The sequence below is a fragment of the Myotis yumanensis genome, unplaced genomic scaffold (genome assembly GCF_028538775.1).
Source record: "Myotis yumanensis isolate MYYU_CA2020_CCGP unplaced genomic scaffold, mMyoYum1.0.hap1 SCAF_2, whole genome shotgun sequence".
NCBI lineage: Eukaryota > Metazoa > Chordata > Mammalia > Chiroptera > Vespertilionidae > Myotis > Myotis yumanensis.
This window is the reverse complement of record NW_027223753.1, coordinates 32,995,264-33,021,888: the sequence shown is the minus strand read 5'-3', so window position 1 is coordinate 33,021,888 and position 26,625 is coordinate 32,995,264. Positions and strand designations below refer to the sequence as shown.

Genomic DNA, 26,625 nt, shown 5'->3' with positions numbered 1-26,625 from the left:
TGGAATCTGGTTTCAACAGTTGAATTTTGAGGGCAGGGGGAAACAAACATTCAGTCTGTAGCAACAGATAATTTTAAAACATGAGTACACCTTAGAAAGAATAATTCAAGATTAGCAATAGTGATATAAATTTGAAGTAAAATAAAACAATGATATATGAAATATATACTTATAAATACATGCAAACACATAATATCTACAAAAACACAAACTGCACATCAAATTCCAGATAGTTGTGTCTGGATAAATAAATAAGGACAAATATTTATTAAATATTTGTCTGGATTGGCAAATAATTTAATACTTTAAACAAAGAGTTACACAGCAAATTATAACCAGTGCATAATTTAGCTTATTGTTAGTCTTATATTACAAATTGGAGAGAATTTGTTCAAGAAAATTTACTGAATCTTATTAAATACAGTGGGAATCTGCTGCATTTTAGCCAAGGGATGCTCTCAGCTTCCACATTAGATTATCAGGGAGATAGACTTTCTGAAAAACTAGAAAACTTGAAGCAGAAATACTGGCCTACAAAAATTCAGGCATTGACTGCACTTTTCACATGAGGGTAAAGGTATAGCCTTGTTTTTAATTTGATTCAAGAGCCAGGAGATCATGGTATTTGTAAATACCTTCTTAAACTAAAGTAAAATCTCTTTTCTCAGACTGTGATATAATTGTCTTTATTTAACCTAAATTTTAAAGGTATTGTCACCTAAACAAAATCCTAATTGGAACTTTTTTCCTTCCAAAGTGTCAAATAGGTTATTTCATTGTTTCATACCCTTTGCATTATATGTTGAAAAGTCATTGATCTGTCTTATTATTGCATCTGTGAAGACAGTGTATCTTTATTAGATTTCTTTAAACATTTTGCTTCAATTTTGTTTTCATAGTCTGTTTATGATGTGCTTGATATGGTTTAATTTATACTTATCCTGCTTGAGTTTCACATTCCTCATTTAATACATGAATTTAAAAATAAAATTCCAACCGTTATTTCTTCAAATATTTCTTCTGCATTATGTTATTTTGCTTTTGAGTGTCTAGTTATATGTATGTTAGATCTTTTTATTGTTTCTCTTATCTCCCAATGCTTTTTCTGTTTATTCTATTTTTCTTCTTTTTGTTCTTCAGCTTGGACATATTCAATTATAGAGTCTCTCAGTTCACAAATCCCTGCCTAATATGCTGCTAAACTCTTCAAATGAGCTTTATTTTTTAAGTTCAGAAGTTATATTTTATTCTTATAGAAATACCAAGTATTTTTCTTAGATTCCACTTTTATGGTAATGTTATGTAACTCTTCCTCACATGCTAGAACAAATCAACTATAGTTCATTAAAACTTATCAGCTACTTTTACTATTTTAATTGACTATGTTAGGTCTGTTTCTATTGTCATTTTTTTCTCTTATTTTATGTTCAGATGATTTTGTCCTTTCTTAGATATGAAAATTTTGATTTAAGGACATTGCAATAGCTTTATAATTATTCAACTTGTCTAGGCTGAAATACACTTTCCAGAATTCCCTTTCTTTTATGTTTCCAGGTTAAGTGTGTTACAAGGGAAATGTGCAGTTAGAGCTGCAATTGCTCTACTTTCCCATGAATTCTCCTAAATCTCTGACTCCTAAGCCAAATGTATGTGTAAACACTGTGATGACGAGCCCTAGATTCTGCAACATAGTCTCTTGAACAAGGTCAGAAGAAATCATTCTGAAGTAGTCAGAAGCAGTAAGAATAGATATTGGTTTCACTCTATCTTTGTGGGAGTAGCTCATCCATGTGGGTTCCTCTCTATATGTATCTTTGCAAATGAGATCCATTCTGCTCCCTCTGCCAGTACTAGTAAGGGAATGCAGACTAATATTTGCAAGGTAACCACTGAGCTGAGATGCAGAATATAAAAGGGTAATTTAAAAGGCTGCAAAGATCACTGTTCTTATCTAAATTCAGATTTTTTTTCTGATTGTTTCCATGGTTATTGCAAGCTTTTGGTTAGTTTCCAGAGTTCTGATAAAAGTTGATTTCTGACATATTTTTCCCCAGTTTACTTATTGTTTTATAGAGGAAATGCATTAGTCAGCTTTGGGTGCCATAACTAGGTGACTTAAATAACCAACATTTATTTCCTGAAAGTTCTGGAAGCCAAAAGTCCAAGATCAATTTGTAGTAAGGCCCCTCTTCCCAGCTTGTAGGTAACCATAATCTCACTGTGTGCTTTCATGACCTCTTCTTTGTGCAAACAGAGAGAGAGAGAGAAAGAGAGAGAAGAGCAAGCTCCCTAATAACTTCTTATATTAAGATTAATTCTATCAAAATATGCTTAATTAGCACCTCAAACTCCACACCTTATTTAACTCTGTCATTCAATGAACTACCTATTAGGGGTGTTCCTAGTTCTGATCCAAGCATACAGACCTCACAATGGACCTTTTCAAATTACCAAGATCTTAGAAGAGAAGCAAGACTGCTTAAAAACAAGCCAGTGTTACAAAAACTCTATTTCTTAGCTTTACTCAGTGTCCCCCTAGTGTACTTTCTCTTTTTTTTCTAAGCCCCAAAAGTTAACTATCTTAAATGAGCAATTTAAACTCCACATTCTCAAAAAAATATTTCTTTGAGGTATTAGTTCCACATCACCCTTTTCCTTCTCTGATATTTTGAATTAAGGTACAATAGTTCACTCTCTTAAAGTCTTATGTAGACACTTACAATTGCTTTGGATTATTTTGCACTGAGATAGACAATTGTATCATGTCCAAATGTATTGCTTTTTTCTATACTTTATACGGGGTTATGGATGTAGTCGTCACAGAAATTCAAATTATCCCAATAAGATAGCAGTACATGCCAACCAGAATGACTAAAATTTAAAACACTGACACCTATTATTATTATGTACTAGCAATTACATTTTCTGTATAATTACTAGTAGTAATGTAGTTATACAGCTATTGTTGTCTAGGTATTTATTTCTCCATCCTTTCACATTGAAACTGCTTTAATAATTAAGTTTTAAGCATATATATTACTCAGAGTTCTCCAGAAAAATATACCAAACAGAAAATTTATTACAGAAATTGGTGCATGTGGTTTTGAAGAATAAAACAATCCAATGATCTGCCATTTTATCACTAGAAAACCAGGAAAGCTGGTGGTATAATTCAGCAAAGTCTGAAGGCCTGAGAACAAGGGAAGCCAATGGCATAACCCCCAGTTCAAGGTTAATGGCCTGAGAACCAGGATCTCTGATATCCAAGGGAAGGAGAATATGGACATCCCAACCCAAAAAGGGGAAACAAATTTGCTCTTTCTCCACTTTTCTGTTCTATTTGGGCCCTCATTGGATTAGATGTTGCCTGCCCATATTGGTAACAGCAATCTGTTTTACTCAGTCTACGGATTCAAATGCTAATCTCTTCCAATAACATCCTCACAAACACAAGTTGATGCATAAAATGTTATTTATTTACAATTCTTTTTTTAAAAGTTAAATTTATTGGAGTTATATCCTCCTATATAATAAAAGACTAATATGCAAAATGTCCCCTCTACCAGGAGTTCAACCGGGAGTTCAAGCAGAAGGCAGGGCTGGCTGGCCAACTGCCCATGGCCCTTCCCCATGGACCTGCTCAATAGGTCCCAATTGGGGCGGGCTGGCAGGACCCCACCTGTGCACAAATTCATGCACCAGGCCTCTACTTAGTTAATAAAATTATATAGATTTTAGGTGTACATTTTTATGATACATTATCTATATATTGTACTGTGTGTTCACCACCATAAGTCAAGTCTCCTTCCAGCATCATTTATTCATATACCAGGTGTGGGCAACCCTTGGCACATGCGCCAAACATGGCACGCCAGTAACTTTTGCTGACATGCGAAATCCTCTCTTATAATCTTCTATTTACAATTTTTTCATAATATAGACTTTTTTATTTTTCAGATAAATTCAGTGTAGGTGCATCTTAGATAAATAATTTTACATAACAAGTTATCTTAAAGACCATAGACATGAATTGAAAAGAGAGGGGAAGAGCAATTTCTATGCCTCTGCCTTAACTCTGTCTGCCTTCCTAGATCTGACCAGTGTTTTGGTTTCAGCCTCAGATGCAACGGGTTTTCGTTGACAAGACAACCGCCTCACCTACTTATTCAAAATTTCACTCTATAAAAATGAAACCTTCTCTCTCGCTTTGCCCACCGGTACTAACGAAAGGGGAATAAATTTCTATGTTTCTCTCTGCAGCAAAAGTCCCACTGATATTATCAAACGGAGTCATAAAGTTTTCTGTAGGACTATCAGTGTACATGTATACATTAAAAAATAAATGTAGCCGTAACTGGTTTGGCTCAGTGGATAGAGCATTGGCCTGCAGACTGAAAGGTCCCGGGTTCGATTCCGGTCAAGGGCATGTACCTTGGTTGCAGGCACATCCCCAGTGGGGAGTGTGCAGGAGGAAACTGATCTATGTTTCTCTCTCATCGGTGTTTCTAACTCTCTATCCCTCTCCCTTCCTCTCTGTAAAAAATCAATAAAATATATTTTAAAAAAATAAAAATAAATAAATGTATTTTTCATCATCATATACTGTGTTTTTGTTGCTCGAATGAATTTTGTTATTTCTTCAAAGTTCTTCACATATGTACACCTTAAGAGATATCAAGTAGGCGTAACATGTTCTCAAAAAATTAGGGTTGGCATGCAGAAGAATTTTGAGTCAGAGATCTTGCTGGTTTTGGCACGCACTCACAAAAAGATTGCCCACCCCTGCCCTATACCCTTTTCTTTCTTCCCCCACACCCATTTTCCTCTGGTAATCACCATAATTATATAGGTTTCAGGTGTACATGTCTATAATACACCATCTATATATTGTATTATGTGTTCACCACCCGAAGTCAAGTCTCCTTCCATCACCATTTACCCCCCTATATCCTTTTCTTTCTTCTCCCACCCCGCTTTCCCTCTGGGAATCACCGTGCTGTTGTCTGTGTATGTATTGGTTTCTTTTGTTGTTGTTTAATCCCTTCACCTCTTCACTCAGCTCTGCAATACCCCTACCCTTTGACAACTGTTCTCTATCTATGAGTAAGTTGACACATAAAATTAAGTAACCATCACAGCCTATGTCATGAATCAAAGATCTTTTATTTTGTAATTTTATCAAATTTTAGTCTCAGTTTAAAAATCAGAGATTTAAGTCCATTTATACAGCTGATTATGGTACATTGGAATTATTGCAAAATTTTATGGTACATTTATTTGTTTCTTAGCTTATCACTTTTTCTACATATAGATATTCTGTTGCTTGAGATCTTAATTATGGTGTGATTACATTTGACCTAGGTAATTTCTCATGTAAATTTGCAAGGAAAATACATACGTAATAAATATACTGAAAGACTACAAAATATCTGAAATTTTTTATTTTGCTCTCACGCATTGTAATTATTTGGCTCTGTACAAAAGTACAGGTCCTTGGTCCAAAATGCCTTTATCTCAAAGTTTACATTGCTGGTTCTACTGTCCTCAAGTGTCCTGTGTTTCAGATGAGTAGTCAGATGTCCATTCTTGTGAAATATCTGTTAGGGAAGCAGTGACTCTTGTTATTGAAGATACATGGATTCAAGTCTAGTTAAACTTAAGATATGGGGAGGAGGGCACATCAGAGACCATAACGGTACTCACTGACATTCACAGGACAACGAAAATCAAGACCAAAATCTTCATTTTATAGACAGAATACAATTGGAGAAAGAAAAGAATGTCTTTGATTATAATGCTTTTTATGGTTAAATTCTATAGCAGAAACCAATATCAACAATTATTTTAATGTAAATTACATGTATCATTCAAGAACTTTGAGTGGATGAAGAGATACATACAGAGAAGCAAAGATTTTGGCTTAAATATCACACAAGTCATAAAATTTTAGTGCTGCCTACTATTAGCAAAGGGAGTGGAATCTTTCCCAAGACAGATGTAGTTCAAATCCACATTGGGATAGTTAGAATACATTTGTTAAGGGAGTTAATGGTTTGGAAGTGAAATCTTAACTCAAATATCACAGCTATGACTCATTGCTTTGGCATTGCAATTCTAGAAAAGTAAGCCTGACACCTTTGCAATTGCTTGAGTTAGATAGAAACAAGCCAGGACAAGACACATACTTTGGCCCCTTTCGTAAAAGAAACCCCCCAATTCAAGGGTTCAGAGCAGTAGTGGGTATTTGGACACCACCAAATTATGACCGATTGGAATTTATCTAATTCTCAGACAGAAGGGAAAGCCCTGAGCAGTGGCAAGAAGGAGAGGAAATGAGCCTGTGTTAGAATGAGTACAGCCCTTCTCTGGCTTTTATGCTGATACTTCTGCTCTTTTCTGTTGGCAGGGACTCTTACACGGAACTTGCTCATTGTCTGGATGGTATGCTACCTCTCCCTGTACTTGTGCCTTCGTTATCATCTCTGGCAGGAAGCAGAGCCTAAATATAAACCTCTCTTGGGGCAAACACACATTTGTCCGACCTTTCATGCCCTTGTCCTAATTTCCTTTCTGATAGCTTGCCCTATTTTTATGACCCATCCTTCACAGTGGAGTGGTCAAGTCAAAGGGAAAGTCTTTGCTGAACTTACAGATCTAAGTTATTTGGTGCCATTTTAGTTTATGGTCTGGGGCTTAACTTAAATTTAAATAGCAGTAGGGCCAATCTACACTTAATCGAAGTTTAATTCTTTTTTAGAGAAAGTTTTTAATACTAAGGAGTGGCAATTTCCCTAGCCATATCTATGTTCATCATTTCCCTTGGGATATTGTGGGTGTAGTACGTGGGTAGTAAATAATAAGATGCAGGCATTCAGATTCTGTAACTTCCCAAACGGCTTCACCTTTTTCTATTCCCAATACTAGCATGGGGAGAAATGCTTACAAAAAACCACTAAAATATAGGGATCTCAGACCCACATCATAGAAAAAAACCTCTAGAACTAAATACCAAACTTAAGCAAAATGAGAAAAGTTGCAATCAGTGGGATTTTTCTCAAAGTTTTATTCACAGGCCTGGAAGGGCAGAGTATGCAGCTTAGATATGGTCTCTATTTTTTCTCAGTATGTGACCCCCAGGTCCCTAAATGGACTACATTGATTTACTAGTCTGAGACAAGAAAAATGATTAAATAATTAATTAGGATTTGGAGCCACAGCATTCAAAAAAGTATAAAATAAGTCTGCATTGGTTGCTCTGGCTCTTAGCCTATTACATCTGCTCTTTCTATTTGCTTTTATTGACTTTTACATGGGAATTGCTTATGATATGGATGGTATGGTACCCCTCCCTATACATGTGCCTCCATTACCATATCTTTACTTGAAGGAAGAGTTCCATCGGAATGTCAAAGGGAACCTCCCTTGTGAATCTGCAGCAAATTTTCAACAATTAATTGGTCACCAGCTAGGCATGGTTGGGCTGAGGTCTTTCTCTGGTGCTGCCCAGTCTTTAATGTAAATGGTAAAGCCCCCATTCCCACACGAATGTGTTCTATCAGTGAAGGAGGATTTGGTAATGTAACGGGATGAGCATTTAGCAAGGCATGAGGTAATTGCTAAAATGTTCCCGTTCTGCTTGCTGATGTCGAAGAAAAATGTGGATATCCCAAGATGCCATTTGTTTTCAGAGCTTATTTGACCCTATAACAGAAGTTTCAGAGTGCAGGTTAACCATACAAGGGACTCAGGTGGAGGTGGAGGTGATAATATCATCAGAACTCCCACCTCTCCATCTCACTTACCTTTCAGGGTATAAAGGAGACCAAAAATGAGTAGGGTGAAAAATACCATCAGTGAACCCAGGATCAAAGACAAATCACACATCCAAGTACTATAAAATGGGGCTTGGCTATCCAAAACAGAGGCTGGAAAAGAGAGAAAAATTAAAAAAACAATATATATATATTTTAAAAACAAAACCAAATAGAGACTGGAATATATGCACAAATAAAGAAAACATATCCCACTTAACAAGGGAAGGAGGAGCACTGACAAAGGAAAATCTGCCTTCTAACCCTCATTTACTTGTGAGTGTTTTTCCTGGGCCTAATTTGGAATTGCAATGCCAGGCATTATGATGGGATAAGACTTGGTAGTTTAGATGAGCCAGAGGGTGCATGGAATTTGGGCTGAGCCATGAGTAGACACTATGTCTACTCATGTATCCAGAGGTAACTGAGAATACACTCTCATTTGTTTTCATACCCTTGGTTAGGAGCTGCAGAAGCAAAATGTTCTAGAAGCATCACAGAGATAATAAATTGGACCTCTGAGCATTTGGATAAAACAAAATTGTCTGTAATTGCAGCTAGGTGATGGAAGACTAAATTTGAATATGCAATGTGTACTGGATATGACCATGATATTGAAAGAGTTCAAATTCAATCCGCTTAAGTAACAAATGGACAAATGAAGATAAAGGAGCCGTGATACTAAATTTAAGACTGTAAAATGTTTTCATTGCGATAAGGCCCTAGAAGGACTAGACAGAAGTTAGACATGGTAGTTTTCATTTCATTAATGTAAAACATGGTCACTAAAATGTAAGCTCCAGAAGGTCAGGGCCTTTTAATATTTTGTTCATTGTTGAATCCCCAATATTTAGAAATGGCCGGGCACATAGTAGGCCCTTATTAAATGAATTGAAACTATAAAGACAACATCCATCAGAAATCAGAAACAAGTTTAGATACAGTGGGGCCTTGACTTACGAGTGTCCCAACTAATGAGTTTTTTGAGATACCAGCTGTCTCTCGGCAGATTTTTTGCATTGAGTTGACAGAGTAATTTGAGTTAACGAGCATCTTAATGAGCTCCTTAATGAGCTCGGTCTCAGAACGAATTAAACTCATAAATCAAGGCCCCACTGTATTTCAATTAAGAGATAAAATCTTATAAAATACCCATATATATTTCAAAAATTGAAAGAGACAATCCAGAAAATATCTGCAGGCCAGAAAAGAATTTTTTTTTTAAGTAACATGAGAAATAGCACATATGAAAAAGTCTGGCATGCAAGAAAGAATAAAGATTAAAAAAGTAAAAATATATGGATAAATATAAATACACTAGAGGCCTGGTGCACGAATTTGTGCACAGGTGGGGTCCAGCTGGAAAGGCCTGCCCCAATGGGGGCCAAACAGGTGGGGGGGGCGGCTTGCCCCCAATCAGGGTGGGGGTGCCAATAGGGGTGGAGCTGGCTGGGAGGAGGGGCCACGGGAGGTTGGGGGCGGGCCCTGATCGAGCAGGTTGGCCACCACAGTGCACATCATAGTGACCAGTTGTTCCAGTCGTTCTGATCGCTTGGCTTTTATATATATAGATAATGCTATATAAGACAATCTACACTAATAAAAGAAAAACATGGTAATTAGCGTACGACTACTACCCTTCCCATTGGCTAATCAGCATATCCTTATGCAAATTAACTGTCAGCCAAGATGGCGGCCGGCAGCCATGCACTGAAGCGAACAGGGAGGTTTGCTTGCTCCAGTGACTGCGGACTCCAACGTTCCCCACCTCACTTGCCGGCCTCTCAGCTGCAACTCTAAGCAACTATGTACTATGTTGCAAATAAGAAGCTAAACAAAACCCCAGAAACCGGCTGGGCTTCAGCCAGGCTGACCAAAACATTGTATCAATGTTTTCAGCAGCGAGGCCTCAGAGCTAAAGCTGGCCCAGAATAAAAAAAAAAAAGAAAAAAAGGAGCGGTTGGGAGCTTCTGTCACCCGCCAGTTGGAAAACAGCCCTCAGCCCCTCAGCCAGCCTGGCCAGGCACCCAGGAGCAGGCCTAAGCCAGGCCTTGCTCTGTGCATGACAGGGGGGAGCTCCCCAACCCCCTGATCGACCCTGCTATGTGTGTGACAGGGTATGGAGCCCCAACCCCCCTGATGGGCCCTGCTCTGTGCGTGACAGGGGGCAGCGCCCCAACCTCCGGATCGGCCCTACCCTGAGCATGACTGAGGGTGGCATCGCAACCTGTCGATCCACCCGGCTCTGTGCATGACAGGGGGCGGCGCCGCAACCTCCCCATCGACCCTGCCTTGAGTGTGACCGGGGGTGGTGCCCCAACCCCGCAATCGGCCCTACCCTGAGCATGACTGAGGGTGGCATCGCAACCTCCTGATCCGCCCTGCTCTGTGCATGACATGGGGCGGCGCCCCAGCTCCCCAATCGGCCCTGCTCTGAGCCCGACCAGGGGCTGCACCTAGGGTTTGGGCCTGCCCTCTGCCACCCGGGAGCAGGCCTAAGCCAGCAGGTCGTTATCTCCCGAGGGGTCCCAGACTGCGAGAGGGCACAGGCCGGGCTGGGGGACCCCCTTTCCCCCCCCCCCGCCCCCCCCGAGTGCACAAATTTTTGTGAACCGGGCCTCTAGTCTTAATATATAAAGAGGTAATATGCAAATTAGGCCCAGAAGCCATAACAGGATGACCCTTTACAGGGTGGGCATGGCTTCAGGGCTGGGGACGGCACTCCAGGTCTAAGAGCCATTTGTCCCATCCAGGCAGACTCCTTCTGTGGCCCGGCAGCCAAATCCCAAGGCAGACCTGGGGTTTGCTACTTTACTGGAGCTGCTCCCCACACCCCACCCCCTGCCCCAGGACCCCGCTGCCCACTGCAGGGCGCCCGGCAGTGTCCTGACAGGTGGGCAGCCTGGGAGTGCCGGGAGAGCCAGTGGAGCAGGCGCTGTAGGGAGCCAAGGAGGGGCAGGGCAAAGGAGCCAAGCTCCCTGGGGTCTGAGGAGAGCGCCTGAAGGAAAAGGAAGCTTCGGTGGGCGAAGCAGCGGCTGGCCAGGAGCCACAGCCAGAGGGGCCGCAGGTGCACAGACAGGCCCCGCCTGAGGGGCGGCTCCCAAGTGCTGTGGCTTTGGTGAAGCAGCTGGCCGGGAGGCGGGCAGCCCAAGGGGCACAGAGCGCAGAGGCGGGGTTCGGCCGGAGCAGGGGCCAGCGGGTGGCGATCTGCCTCACTGGAGGAGAGCGAGGTTCTGCAGTGGCCCCAAGATGTGGGAAACAAGAGGCTATTGACTGCATGGAAGGATGCCGGGGTGGGGGGCGTGGACCCGCAGCCCTGAGGCAGGGGTTGAGGGGCAGTGCCACCTCACTGCAGGGGTGCTGCGCTGCCAGTTATCCCACTATGGCAGTTCGGTGAAGCTCTCGGTGCTAACTGGGCCTCGCCACGGCCTGTGCACTTGAGAGATCGCCACTCCTGCTCCTGCCTTGGCCAAAAAGCAAGCCCATGCCTGCCCCGCCCCCAGTTCCTGCCCTGCCCCACTGTGGCACATGCCTGAATGGTGAGTGCGAAGCCTACCACCTGCTCCCGAGAAGGGAGGGCAGTAAAGAATGGGGGCGGGGAGCGCAGTAGAGGAAAGAATGTGGAGTATCCACGATGAAGAGGTGCTTGAGAACGAGGCTGGAAGCCTCATGGGGAGGTTTATTCTGTTTGCTCCATGGCTGACCCTTAGGAAAAGTGGAGAGCGCAGTTGTGAGGGCTCCCTGCACGCTGAGTCCAGTTCCACAGCCAATTGGAATTGGCCTCAGTTTCCTGGTCTGTAAAATGGATTAAGCTTGTCCCAGTGCCTTCACTGAGCTTTGAGGGCCAATTGAAATACTATATAAAGAAAATGAGTGAAGAAGTGAGAAAGAAAAAGAAGGGCGAGCAACACAAAAGAAAGATTGGAAGGAACCTGTAAACCTATTGTCACTTAAATAGGGAATATAGTCAACAGTGTTGTAATGACGGTATGATGCCAGGTGGGTACTGGAAATATTGGGGAACACTTTGTAAAGTATATGATTGTCTAACCACTATTCTGTTACTAATATAAAACCTGAAACTAATACAAAATAATACTGAATGTAAAGAAATGATAATAGGAGTGAAATTTTTATAAATTTCAAAGTTTAAACAAAGGCTGTAAAGGAAGGAAAGGGGAGAATAAAAATAGTGTTTTTCATTTTACCACTTTATTGTCTTTTCAGTACATGAAAAAGACAGTTGTCTTTATATGGTGCTTTTATACTTTTCTAAGTCATTATTTCATTTGATGTTCAGGGCAACTTAGACAAGATAATTATTTCCTCTACTATTCAAAGAAAGGAAATCTTGGTGCTTGGACCGAATGATTCAATCATCAAGCCCTTATTGTAAAGCAGGGTTAGTGAAATTTTCTGTGAAGGGTCATATCTATATAATAAAAGCCTTGGGGGGTGATCAGGCCAGCAGGGGAGTGGTTAGCAGCCAGTGGTCCCGGATTGTGAGAGGGATGTCCGAGTGCCGGCAGTCAGACATCCCCTGAAGGGTCCAAGATTGGAGAGGGTGCAGGCTGGGTTGAGGAACTTCCCCCACCCCTGCGCATGAATTTCATGCACCGGGCCACTAGTAATTATAATAATCTTGTATGAGGCTTAAATAACATAGATTTACAATCTCTAATAACCATAGTTTATAACTCCATGGAGTTAAACATTAATAAGGTGTTTCAGGTACGTTTTTTTTTCTTACTCTAAATATTATTTATTGTGCATGTATCTTATGAACTGATTTGAGTATTTCTGTTTCATAAAAATAAACTTTGCACATATACCAATGTAACAATCTTAGAATATTCTACATTCTAGAGATTAGCAATACACAAAAGCAACTGTGAGAAGGTGATGATTTAGTTTGATTATATCCTGGTCTTAATATTTTACAAGGCTATTTTTTTCACTAAGGAATAGAAATCCGGATTAAAATGTTTGCTAACCAGTTTTTCTTTGTCTTTTTTTCTTCACACCTTGCTGTATTATATCAACAGAGTGCTTTAAGATTTAGACCTTCAATTCAGTTATGCAACATTTTACCATCTCCCTTTGTTCTCTAAAAACAGTGTCATAAAATACATTCCCTTGGAGGTGATATATATGTAGCATAACTTTTGCTCTTTGTATTGCTACTCTGAGGGAACAGGGAAGGAAATGTGTCATCACACATTTGTTATTTTCAATTACAACTTCAAATGTGGTATTTTACAAGAATTATTTACCCTGTTCCCCATCAAAGTTTCAAATCTCCCTGGTAGTGAGCTTGACATATATCTGAATCTCATTCCACTTTCCACTTTTCACTGTTACATAGGTAGCTGGGATATCCTAATAAAATCTCCCAATATCTACAGCATATCAAACAATGATAAACTAATAAAATGTCATAGTTACATCATTTGGGTTATAAATATATATGAAAGTTATTTAATAATAGATCATATCACACAAAATGGTTTGCTTGAAATATTTTTGAAGAAATTGTTTATCATGCTAAAAATAAATCAGTTTTAATGTCAATACTCTTTATTTATAACTAGAGGCCCGGTGCACAAAAATTTGTGCACTGGGGGGGGCGGGGAGGGGGTCCCTCAGCCTGGCCTGTGCCTTCTCACAGTCTGGGACCCCTCAGGAGATAATGGCCTGCTGGCTTAGGCCTGCACCCGGGTGGCAGAGGGCAGGCCCAATCCCTAGGTGCAGCCCCTGGTCGGGCTCAGAGCAGGGCCAATTGGGGAGTTGGGGCGCCGCCCCCTGTCATGCACAGAGCAGGGCAGATCGGGAGGTTGCGATGCCACTCCTAGTCACCCTCAGGGTACGGCCGATTGGGGGGTTGGGGCACCGCCCCCAATCACACTCAAGGCAGGGTCGATAGGGAAGTTGTGGTGCCACCCCCTGTCACGCACAGAGCAGGGCCGATCAGGGGGTTGGGGCGCTGCCCCCTGTCATGCACAGAGCAGGGCAGATCAGGGGATTGGGGCGCTGCCCCCTGTCATGCACAGAGCAGGGCCCATCAGGGGGGTTGGGGCTCCATACCCTGTCACACACAGAACAGGGCCAATCAGGGGGTTGAGGAGCTCCTCACTGTCACTCACAGAGCAGGGCCCATCAGGGGGTTGGGGCGCCGCCCTCTATCACCCACAGAGCAGGGCCGATCAGGGGTTTGGGGTGCCGCCACTGTCACACTCAGGGCAGGGCCGATGGGGAGGTTATGGCTCTACACTGTCACACACAGAGCAGGGCCCGTGTGGGGGGTTGGGGTGCCACCCTCTATCACTCACAGAGCAGGGCCGATCAGGGGCTTGGGGCGCTGCACCCTGTCACACACAGAGCCGCAGGGCGATCAGGGGATTGGGGAGCTCCCCCCTATCAGGCACAGAGCAGGGCTGATCAGGGGGTTGGGGCGCCACACCCTGTCACACACAGAGCTGCAGGGCGATCGGGGGTTTGGGCGCTGCCCCCTGTCACGCTGATCCCAGTGCCGGGAGGCATATTACCCTTTTACTATATAGAATAGAGGCCTGGTGCACAGGTGGGAGCTGGCTGGTTTGCCCTGAAGGGTGTCCTGGATCAGGGTGGGGGTCCCCACTGGGGTACCTGGCCAGTCTGGCTGAGGGGCTGAGGGCCATTTTCAGGCTGGTGGGTGACTGAAGCTCCCAACTGCGCCTTTTTTTTTTTTTTTTATTCTGGGCCAGCTTTAGTTCTGAGGCCTCCTCTGCTGAAAGCTGGTTTCTGGCCTTTGTTTACCTTCTGTATTTGATACAATGTTGCGGTCTGGCTGGCTGAAGCCCGACTGAGTAAAGCAGGTTTCTGGGGTTTTGTTTAGCTTCTATATTTGCAACATAGTTGCTTAGAGTTGCAGCTGAGAGGCCGGCAAGTCAGGCAGGAAACGTTGGAGTCCTCCGTCACTGAAACAAGCAAGCCTCCCTGTTCACATCAGCTGCCTGGCTGCCGGCTGCCATCTTGGCTGGCAGTTAATTTGCATATCACCCTGATTAGCCAATGGGAAGGGTAGTGGAGTGACACAAATTTGCATGTTTCTCTTTTATTAGTGTAGATTGACATTTACAATAATAAAATTTTACTTCATTAGTTTAATCATTACAATTAAAAAATCAAATGTTTTGGCCTGGCCAGTATGACTCAGTGGCTGAGCATCTACCCATGAATCAGGAGGTCACAGTTCAACTCCCGGTCATGGGCAGAGATCAATGATTCTCTCTCATCATTGATGTCTCCTCCTCTCTCTCCCTCTCCCTTCCTCCCCCAAATCAACAAAAAAAAACTATTTTTTAAAAATCAAATTTTTGAAAACAAATAAAAAATAGAGAATTCTGTGTTTTGGGTAAAGCACAAGATGTAATTTCTTCATCTGTAAAATGGGACTACTATGCACTTCACATTTTGTGAAGGCTGAACAGTCAGTTTATGTAAAACACACAGCAGCTGTGCACATGCAGTTCTCTCTTCTCTCACTTTCTCAGCACACAAGGATTGTTTCATTTGGAAAGAGGTCATGAAGCTCTGTGACCTATGGAGTCATCAAATGCCCTTTTGGAGTTCACAATCTTTGAGAGAATAGACTTGTTGGAAGACAAAACAATCCAACTTATATTATTTATAAAAGGATGTTGAAATAAATGGAAGCAGAATGTAGCTTCTCAGAAGAGATGGCATGAAATCTGTATCTTTAAAGATTAATAGAGATTTTCAGGTTGAGAATATTATTTGTTAAATATTCCAAATAATGGTTGGTAGATAAATATAGATTTTTAATAGATGATAGATAGATAGATAGATAGATAGATAGATGATAGATAGATGTTGCAGCACATATACTGTTATCAGAGAGTTGTTTATGGCAGTCAGATTTCCCCATACTAACAATCCCATTTACCATCGCACCAAAAAAATTAAGCTACCTAGGAATGAACTTAACTAAAGAGGTAAAAGACCTCTACTCAGAAAAATACAGGACGTCGAAAAAAGAGATAGAGGGAGACATAAACAGATGGAAGAACATACCGTGTTCATGGATTGGTAGAATCAACATCATTAAAATGTCCATACTACCCAAAGCAATCTATAAATTCAACGCACTTCCCATTAAAATACCAATGGCATACTTCACAGATCTAGAACGAACTCTCCAAAAATTCATTTGGAATAAAAAAAGACCCCAAATAGCTGCAGCAATCCTGAGAAAGAACAAAGTAGGTGGGATCTCAATACCAGATATCAAGCTGTATTACAAAGCCACTGTTCTCAAAACTGCCTGGTACTGGCACAAGAACAGACATATAGATCAATGGAATAGAATAGAGACCCCAGAAATCGGCCCGAACCAATATGCTCAATTAATATTTGACAAAGGAGGCAAGAACATACAATGGAGCCAAGATAGTCTCTTCAATAAATGATGTTGGGAAAATTGGACAGATATATGCAAGAAAATGAAACTAGACCACCAACTTACACCATACACAAAAATAAACTCAAAATGGATAAAGGACTTAAATGTAACACAGGAAGCCATAAAAATTCTAGAAGAATCCAAAGGCAACAAAATCTCAGACATATGCCGAAGCAATTTCTTCACTGACACAGCTCCTAGGGCACTTGAAACTAAAGAGAAAATGAACAAATGGGACTACATCAAAATAAAAAGCTTCTGCACAGCAAAAGAAACCATCAACAAAACAACAAGAAAACCCACAGCGTGGGAAAACATATTTGCCAATGTCATATCTGATAAGGGCCTAATCTCCAAAATCTATAGGGAACTCATACAACTTAACAAAAGGAAGATAAACAATCCAATCAAAAAAATGAGCAAAGGGCACCTTTCAAAAGAGGACATTCAGAAAGCCAAGAGACATATGAAAACATGCTCAAAGTCACTAATCATCCGAGAGATGCAAATCAAAACAACAATGAGATACCATCTTACACCTGTCAGACTGGCTATCATCAACAAATCAACAAACGACAAGTGCTGGAGAGGATGTGGAGAAAAAGGAACACTCGTGCACTGCTGGTGGGAATGCAGACTGGTTGCAGCCACTGTGGAGAACAGTATGGTGTTTCCTCAAAAAACTAAAAATGGAACTCCCATTTGACCCTGTGATCCCACTTCTAGGAATATATCCCAAGAAACCAGAAACACCAATCAGAAAGGATATGTGCACCCATATGTTCATAGCAGCACAATTCACCATAGCTAAGATCTGGAAACAGCCTAAGTGCCCATCAGTAGATGAATGGATTAGAAAACTGTGGTACATCTACACGATGGAATACTATCTGCTGTAAAAAAGAAGGAACTCTTACCATTTGCAACAGCATGGATGGAGCTGGAGAGCATTATGCTAAGTGAAATAAGCCAGTCAATGAAGGAAAAATACCACATGATCTCACTCATTCATGGATAATAGAGACCATTATAAACTTTTGAACCATAATAGAAACAGAGGCAGAGCTGCCTCACACAGATTGTCAAACTGCAGCGGGAAGGCCGGGGAGGGTTGAGGGGCAGGAGGGAGGGGGGTAAGAGATCAACTGAAGGACTTGTATGCATGCATATAAGCATAACCAATGGACATAAGACACTGGGGAGTAGGGGAGGCCAGGGTATTGTCAAGGGCGGGGAAAAAAAGGAGACATATGTAATACCCTTTGTAATACTTTAAGCAATAAAACAATAAAAAAAAACATTTCCCCATACTGTTGGAAAAAGAATGCCATCTTATGCATTTTTACATATTGCTACTTTCTAGTTAACTCTGATTGGGTTGTCTTCTCGGCTCATTTGTTTGTTAAGATTTGAGGGTTGGGTTTGTAACTGGAGATGCAAATATATGTAATGGGCTTTGGCACCAGTTCAGTAATAGATTTGAAAAATCCCTCCCAAATAATAAAGTGATCCTTTTGTTTATCTTTTCATTGTCTTATGTAAATAATTCCCAGCAACTGCAAGTGAAAGAAAGGTATTGCTAATTCTCAGATACTATCATAATAAGGTACATGATATACTATAATTACAGTTCTAAATAGCATCTAAGTAGATAGGCAAAATGATAGCTTTCAATAGTTTTGAAACTGAATAGGAAATAAAATAAGTAAAATTATGATTTTAGATTTTTTTCATTAATTTTTCAAAGATCCATAACTCAAAAATGTTTTGAATCATGGGTTTAAAGCCAACCTATAGGTGACATCAGTAACTGTGTTTTGTAAATAAGTGTCTGGACTTCATAATTTTGAATGAAATGTCCATAAGATCTGAAGGAATGTATCTTTTCCCTTGGTGCACAAGCAAATATCACCATGAGTAGTGGCAGACATACACCATCAGTACAGCCTAAACCTCCGGGCCTCTAACAGTTCAGGGAACAGAATCTGCAGACTTTTAGATGTCACCTGAACTCAGATTCCTCTTCCTGTTGTTGTTTTAAATGTCACCTAGCTTTATGAAAATACCTCCTAGTGAAGAGGGTACCAGCCAAAGAAAAGATGACCTAAAAAATCTCACTTTTCTAGTTTCACTTACCTTTATCCCGCAGAAGCCAGTAGACAGGAAAGATGCTAGCATGCATCAGGAATGGTGAACACTCAAACACAATTTTTAAAAAAATGTGGCAGTTGCCTTGTATATCTGTAAAGAGTCAAAGAGAGAATTAAGAAGGAGGAATTTAGGGATACAGTGGAATAACAACAATGTATCCCTGGATACAGGAAAATTTTTTAAAGGTCTCAATGCTATGTCTACTTAGAGTTATTCAACCTCTGTCAGAGCTCAGGCATGAAAGGCAGGAATGTGGGTAAAGATAAAGCCAAGAATCAGAGCTCACAGTCGTTTAGGCTAGGGACAGAGCAGGGTTAGGAAGAATGACCTCTTCTTACTTCTCCCCATTTTGTGCAGCATGTAATCAGCCTGGAAATAAGATCTAGAAAGAGTAGGGCCCTGGTCACTATAATCTGTAAATACTTAAGGGTCTAAAGTTTATGGGACCAACAAAATACTAGTGTTGGGAAACTCTGTGTTAGTTCAGACAACAAAAGTGTCCTGGAAGCCAAGAATTTTATAAATGTAAAGGCCTTAAGTTATAATGCAAGGCTCTTCTCCACAGCATCCCTGCTATTCAGACAATCTTTACTTAAATAGTATTTTCTAGGAAGCTTACTGAAATGTGAGAAAGATCATTTTAGGGCTGGACAACACTTCTTATTAAACTACTAGAGGTCCTGTGCATGATTTTGTGCACCAGTGGGGTCCTTCGGCCTGGCCTGTGGGATCGGGCCAAAACTGGCTCTCTGACATACCCTGAGGTGTCCCGGATTGTGAGAGGGCATAGACCAGGCTGAAGGACCCCACCAGTGCACAATTGGGGCCAAGGAGGGACACAGGAGGTTGGCCAGCCAGGGAGGGACTGCGGGAGAGCTCCAGGATGTGCCTGGCCCATCTTGCTCAGTCCCAATTGGCCCAGACCCCAGCAGCAAGCTAACCTACTGGTTGGAGTGTCTGCCCCCCTGTTGATCAGTGCATGTCATAGTGAGTGGTTGAGCAGCCTTAGCATATCATTAGCATATTACACTTTGATTGGTTGAACAGATGACTGGATGACCGGAAACTTAGCATATTTGGCTTTTATTATATAGAATAATTTCCTATATCAAGCTATATTAAAAAACGATTCATTTACTGATTCATAACATTCCTAGAGGAAAATGACAAGATTGCTGAGTAATTCTGAGACATATATTGCAAAGAAAATAACTATAAATACTTGACTTAGAGTAGAGAAAATCCAGAAAGCAATGTGGTTTTTGTTTCTATTTTGTACAGAATCCCAAACAAGATGAACCTAAAGAGGCCCACACCAAGACACATTTCAATTAAAATGCAAAAGCTTAAAGACAAAGAGAGTATCTTAAAAGCAGCAAAAGAAAAGTAGTAAGTTACCTACAAGGGAGCTTCCATAAGACATTCAGCTGATTTCTCAAAAGAAACTTTGCAGGCCAGGAGGGATTGGCAAGAAATATTCAAAGCGAGACTTGAAAAAGATGGTGGCTGGCAGGACAGAAATGAGGAAGAGGGAGTGCGTGAGTGAGGGGATGAAAGGAGAGCGTGTGGGTGTGTGTGGTGTGTATGTGAGTGAGTGAGGGACAGTTAAATCCGGCAGGAGCAGCAGGGGCTGACAGACCAGGCCCTTTTGGACAGAGAGAGACTACCACCACTGCGGGCACTCTCTGGACTGCGGAACTTGGGCATGGAACCCATGCCATCTTGAAGGGGGGAATGGCCACTTCTAGGAACTCATCAGCACAACCACCCAGACAGGCCTTGGACACTGCCCATGACCCGGCAGCCACTCCAGCCAAAATCCTGCTGCCCTACCTACAGACCCACGGACCCTAGGATCTCCACCTCCAAGGGTGCACCACTTCTGCAGCAGTAAGTGCAACTTCCCCCCTCCCCAGCTGCAGACCTCTGGACACCACAGATGCGTGTCTCCAGCGCACAGGCCTCCTGGGAACACCACTCCATAGGCAGCTCTTGGGAGCCACTGTGAGCCCCTGCTGGGTGTGATTTTGTACAGACAAGGGTGAGCTGCCCCGCAATAGAAATTCTGAATTTCCTCTTCCTGAATAACTGCCCACAGACACCCCAGCTGCGCAACTTCAGCACCAGGGCCCCTCAGAGTGCATCAGAGCTCTGCGCTGGCAAATGCACTGCCACAGTCGCACATTTTCAGTGACCAGGCCCCCTGAGCCATCGACCCACAGGGCACTCTCAGGAGCCATGTGAGCCCCCACTGAGTGTGATCTTGGACAAACAGGGAAGCACTCACCTGGCAGTAGAAATTATGAATTCACTCATCCTGGATACCTGCCCACAAATACCTCAATTGCACAGCTTCAGTGCCAGGGCCCATCAGAGTGCTTCAGTGCACAGTGCTGGCAAACACACCATGGGTGCCCTTGTGAGCCACCACCACAGGCGCAGCAGCAAAAACTGAGTTTCCCCACCCCACACCCGCAGCACTCTGGACACTACAGTCATGTGCTTTTTCAGTGCACAGGCCTCCCAAGCACACCACTCCACAGGCAGCCCTTGGGCGCTGCTGTGAGCCCCCGATGGGCATGCACTTATACAAAGAAGGTCACAGTACTGGGCTGTAGAAACTCTGAATACCTGCCCACAGACACTGCAATTGTGTGGCTTCAGCGCCAGGGCCCTTCAGAGTGCATCAGTACACCCTGCTGGCAAACGCACCGCAGGTGCCCCTGTGATCTGCCACTGTGGTTGGATGCATATCCAACCACAGAGGCAGCAGCAAAAGCTGAGTCTGCTCACAACTACAGAACTCTGGATACCACAGTTATGCCTTTCCAGAGTGCAGGCCTTCTGAGCCCCATCACCCAAACAGATGGCTCCTGGGTGCCACTGTGAGTCCCCACTGGGCACATGTGATTTCAATCAAGGGCACAATACAGCAAAAATTGGGGCACCCCCTCCATGGCTGCTGACTTCCAGACACCGCAGTAGTGCCTTTCCAGCTCACAGGCCTACATCAAAAGAACCCAAATAGCTCAAGTAAGGAGTTACACTAGATTACCAAGCCCAGGAGACCTGAGAGATCAAACCAGTAGCACTATCCCAAAAAGAACCAGAGTAGCAAAGCAATTGGATCTACAATTAAAACATTACAGCAAAACATGGGAAGACAAAAAAGCAATCCCAAAAGGAAAGCAAAAGACAAATTACCAGAAAGGGAGCTAAATGAAATGGAGGCTAGTAACATGTCAGAAAAAGAATTCAGAGTAATGGTTATAAGGATGCTCAAATGGCTGGATGACAAAGAAACACAACTCAATGACAAATACACACAACTCAATGAGAATTATAAGGAGCTGACTGAGAATGTCACCAACATGAAAAGGAACCAACAGGAAATGAAGTATGACATAGCTGCAATAAAGGACACAATTGAAGGCTTAAACAGTAGACTAGAAGAGGCTGAGGACCACATCAGCGAATTAGAAGACAAGGTAGGAAAAAACACACAAACACAGCAGCAACTGAAAATAAAATTATAAAGCAAAAGGAGAATCTAAGGGAGCTTTGGGACAACACAAAACAAAACAAAACAACCTTCACATAATAGGGTTACCAGGAGAGGAAAAGAAGTAAGGAATAGAAAACCTGTTTAAATAAATAATGACAGAAAACTTCCCTGTCAAGAAAAAACTACACAAGTCCAAGAAGCACATAGAGTCCCAAACAAGATGAACCTTAAAAGACTGAAACCAAGACACATCATAATTAAATTGGCAAACACCAATGACAAAGTAAGAATCTTAAAGACTGCCAGAGAGAGACAGCAAGTTACCTACAAGGGATCTCCTATTAGAATATCAACTGACTTCTCAACAGAAACACCCCAGGCCAGGAGGGAATGGAATGAAATATACAAAGTGATGCAAAGCAAGAGACTGAATCCAAGAATACTATACCCAGCAAAGCTATCATTCAAAATTGAAGGTGGAATCAGGAGTTTCACAGCCAAATAAGGCTAAGAGAGTTTATTACCACCAAGCCAGCAATGCAAGAAATGCTAAAGGGACTGCTGTAAAAAGGAGAAACAGAAAGGCAAGAAGAAACGCAGACATTAAGAATAAAAATGATGACAAACAAGTACTTATCAATAATAACATTAAATGTAAATGGATTAAATGATCCAATCAAAAGACATAGGGTAGCTGAATGGATAAGAAAACATGACCCATATATTTGTTGTCTGCAAGAGACCCACCTCAAAACAAAGGATTCACATAGACTGAGAGTGAAGGGATAGAAAAAAATTTTTCAGGCAAATGGAAATGAGAAAAAAGCTGGGGTTGTGATATTTATATCTGACAAAATATACCTCAAAGTAAAGGCCATAACATGAAATAAGGAAGGCCACTACATAATACTAAAGGGAGCAATTCAACAAGAAGATATAACTCTGGTAATGATATATGCACCCAATACAGGAGCACCAAAATACATAAAAAAAACTTCTGGAAGATATCAAGGGAGAGATCAATAGCAATACAGTCATAGTAGGGGACTTTAATACTCCACTGACACCACTGGATAAATCCTCTAAACAAAAAATCAGTAAATAAACAGCAATCCTAAATGACTCATTAGATCAGATAGACTTAACTGACATCTTCAGAATATTTCACCCCAAAGTTACAGAATATACATTCTTTTCCAGTGCACATGGGACATTTTCAAAGATAGACCACATATTAAGACACAGGCAAACTCTTTTCAAATTCAAGAGGATAGAAATCATAACAAGCATTTTCTCAGATGACAATGGCATAAAACTAGAAATTAACTACAATAAAAACAATGAAAAAAACAAACACTTGGAGGCTAAATAGCATGCTATTAAACAATGATTGGGTTACTAAAGAGATCAAAGAAGAAATAAAAAGCATCCTGGAAACAAATGACAATGAAAACAAAACGATCCAAAATCTATGAGACACAATGAAAGCAGTCCTGAGAGGGACGTTCATAGCTCTACAGGACTACCTAAAAAAAAAAAGAAAAAAAGAAAAAAAAAAAAAAAGAAAAACTGGTAATAAATTATCTAACCTTGCAACTTAAAGAATTAGAAAACGAGCAACAAGAAAAGCCCACAGTATCCAGAAGGAAGGAAATAATAAAGATCAGAGCAGAAATAAACAAAATAGAGACCAAAAAAACAATACAAAAGATCAAGGAAACCAAGAGCTGGTTCTTTGAAAGGATAATCAAGATTGATGAACCTCTAGCCAGGCTCACTAAGAAACAAAGAGAGAGGACCCAAATAAACAACGAAAGAGGTGAAGTAACAACTGGCCCCACTGATATACAAAGGATTGTTAAAAAATATTATGAACAACTCTACTCCAACAAACTGAGCAACCTCAACGAAATGGACACATTCCAAGAAAAATATAAGCTTCCAAAACTGAATCATGAAGAATCAAAAAACCTGATAGGCCAATAACTATGGATGAAATTGAAACAGTAAACAAAAAGTGTCTAGCAAACAAAAGCCTTGGACCAGATGGCTTCACAGGGGCGTTTTACTGAACATTCAAAGAAGAACTACAACCAACCCTTCTCAGACTATTCCAAAAAATTCAAGAGGAAGGCACACTTCCAAGCTCTTTCTATGAAGCCAGCATTACCCTAATCCCAAAACCAGATAAAGACACCACAAAGAGAGAGAATTACAGGCCAATATCCCTGGTGAACATAGATGCTAAAATCCTCAACAAAATTCTAGCAAATCGAATCCAGCATTACATTAGAAAGATCATGCACCATGACCAAGTGGGATATATTCCAGGGATGCAAGGCTGGTATAATATCCACTAAGCAATAAATGTGATACATCACATAAACAAATTGAGAGACAAAAGTCATATAATCATATCAATTGATGCAGAAAAGGCATTTGACAAAGTCCAATACCCTTTTTTGATAAAAATGCTCAGCAAAGTGGGAATAGAAGGATCATACCTCAACATAATCAAAGCCTTATATGACAAACATACTGTCAACTGCATACTCAATGGTCAAAAACTAAAACCATTTACCTTAAGAACAGGAACAAGACAGGGATGCCTGCTTTCACCACTCCTGTTCAACATAATACTGGAAGTGCTACCCAAAGCGATCAGATAAGAAGAAGAAATAAAAGGCATCCAAATTGGAAAAGAAGAAGTAAAACTGTCTTTACTTGCAGATGACATGATACTATACATAGAAAACCCTAAAGACTCCATCAAAAAATTATTAGAATTAATAAATGAATTTGGCAATGTAGCAGGATACAAAATTAATGCCAAGAAATCTATGGCATTTTTATACACCAATAGTGAACTTACAGAAAGAGAGATTAAAAAACAATCCCATTTACCATTGCACACAAAAAATTAAGATACCTAGGAATAAACTTAACTAAGGAGTAAAAGACCTCTACTCAGAAAACTACAGAAGTTGAAAAAAGAGATAGAGGAAGACATAAACAGATGGAAGAACATACTGTGTTCATGGACTGGTAGAATCAACATCATTAAAATGTCCATACTAGCCAAAGCAATCTATAGATTCAGTGCACTCCCCATTAAAATACCAACAGCATATTTCACAGATCTAGAAAGAACTCTCCAAAATTCCTCTGGAATAAAAACAAAAACAAAAAAACAAAAATGAATAGCTGCAGCAATCCTGAGAAAGAACAAAGTAGGAGGAATCTCAATACCACATATCAGGAGGCATTACAAATCCACTGTTCTCAACACTTCCTGGTACTGGCACAAGAACACACATATAGAACAATGGAATAGAATAGAGAACTCATAAATCAACCCAAACCACTATGCTCAATTAATATTTGACAAAGGAGGCAAGAACACAAGACATTCTCTTCAATAAATGGTGCTGGGAAATTTGGTCAGACACATACAAAAAACTGAAACTAGACCACCAACTTACACCATACAGAAAAATAAATTCAAAATGGATAAAGGACTTAAAAGTAAGATGGGAAACCATAAAAATATTAGAGAAATTCACAAGCAGCAAAATCTCCGATATAAGCCAAAGCAATATCTTCACCGACACAGTTCCTAGGGCAATGGAAACTAAAGAGAAAATAAACAAATGGGACTACATCAAAATAAAAAGCTTCTGCACAGCAAAAGAAACTATCAACAAAACAACAAGAAAACCCACTGCATGGGAGAACATATTTGCCAATGATATCTCCGATAAGAGTTTAATCTCCAACATTTACAGGGAATTCATACAACTTATCAAAAGAAAGATAAACAACCCAACCAAAAAATGGGCGACGGACCTAAATAGATACTTTTCGAAAGAAGACATAAGGAGGGCCAAGAGAGATATGAAAACATGCTCAAAATCACTAATCATCCAAGAGAGGCAAATCAAAACAATAATGAGGTACCATCTCACACCTGTCAGAATGGCTATCATCAACCAATCAACAAATGACAAATGCTGCCAAGGTTGCGGAGAAAAAGGAACCCTCATGCACTGCTGGTGCAGCCACTGTAAATAACAGTATGGAGTTTCCTCAAAAAACTAAAAATGGAACTTCCATTTGACCCAGTGATCCCACTTCTAGGAATATATCCCAAGAAACCAGAAACACCAATCAAAAAGGATATATGCACCCCTATGTTCATAGCAGCACAATTTACAATAGCCAAGATTTAGAACCAACCTAAGTGTCCATCAGCAGATGAGTGGATTAAAAAACTTTGGCACATCTACACAATGGAATTCTATGCTGCTGTAAAAAAGGAAGTAATTCCTATCATTTGCAACAGCATGGATGGAGCTGGAGAGCATTATGCTAAGCAAAATAAGCCAGTCGGAGAAAGATAAATATCACATGATCTCACTCATTTGTGGGTTATAATGAACAACATAAACCAATGAACAAAAACAGATCTAGAGACAAAGAAGCATCGATCAGATGCTTAAACCTCAGAGGGAAGGTAGGGGAGGGTGGGGGTGAGAGGGAGAGATCAACCAAAGGACTTGTATGCATGTATATAAGCATAAGCAATGGACGCAAACAACAGAGGGTGAGGATGAGGGCAGGACTGGGGGAATGGCGGGACAAGGGGGAAAAGGACACATTTGTAATACCTTAATCAATAAAGAAAAAAAATATATTCA

At 41.1% G+C, this 26,625-nt stretch overlaps 1 protein-coding gene across 1 annotated transcript in view; it reads right to left on the bottom strand.

The window, feature by feature from the left end:
- Positions 1 to 5,196: 5,196 nt before the first annotated feature.
- Positions 5,197 to 26,625, bottom strand: part of LOC139001787 (putative selection and upkeep of intraepithelial T-cells protein 1 homolog) — a 55,223-nt gene continuing 33,794 nt past the window's right edge. Inside the window, exons 6-8 of the mRNA XM_070403319.1 lie at positions 18,409 to 18,513; positions 7,803 to 7,925; positions 5,197 to 5,597 (exon numbers count right to left, since the gene is read on the bottom strand). Coding sequence (XP_070259420.1) covers positions 5,545 to 5,597; positions 7,803 to 7,925; positions 18,409 to 18,513 — 281 coding nt within the window. The 3' untranslated portion in view covers positions 5,197 to 5,544. The remainder of the gene's footprint in view (positions 5,598 to 7,802; positions 7,926 to 18,408; positions 18,514 to 26,625) is intronic.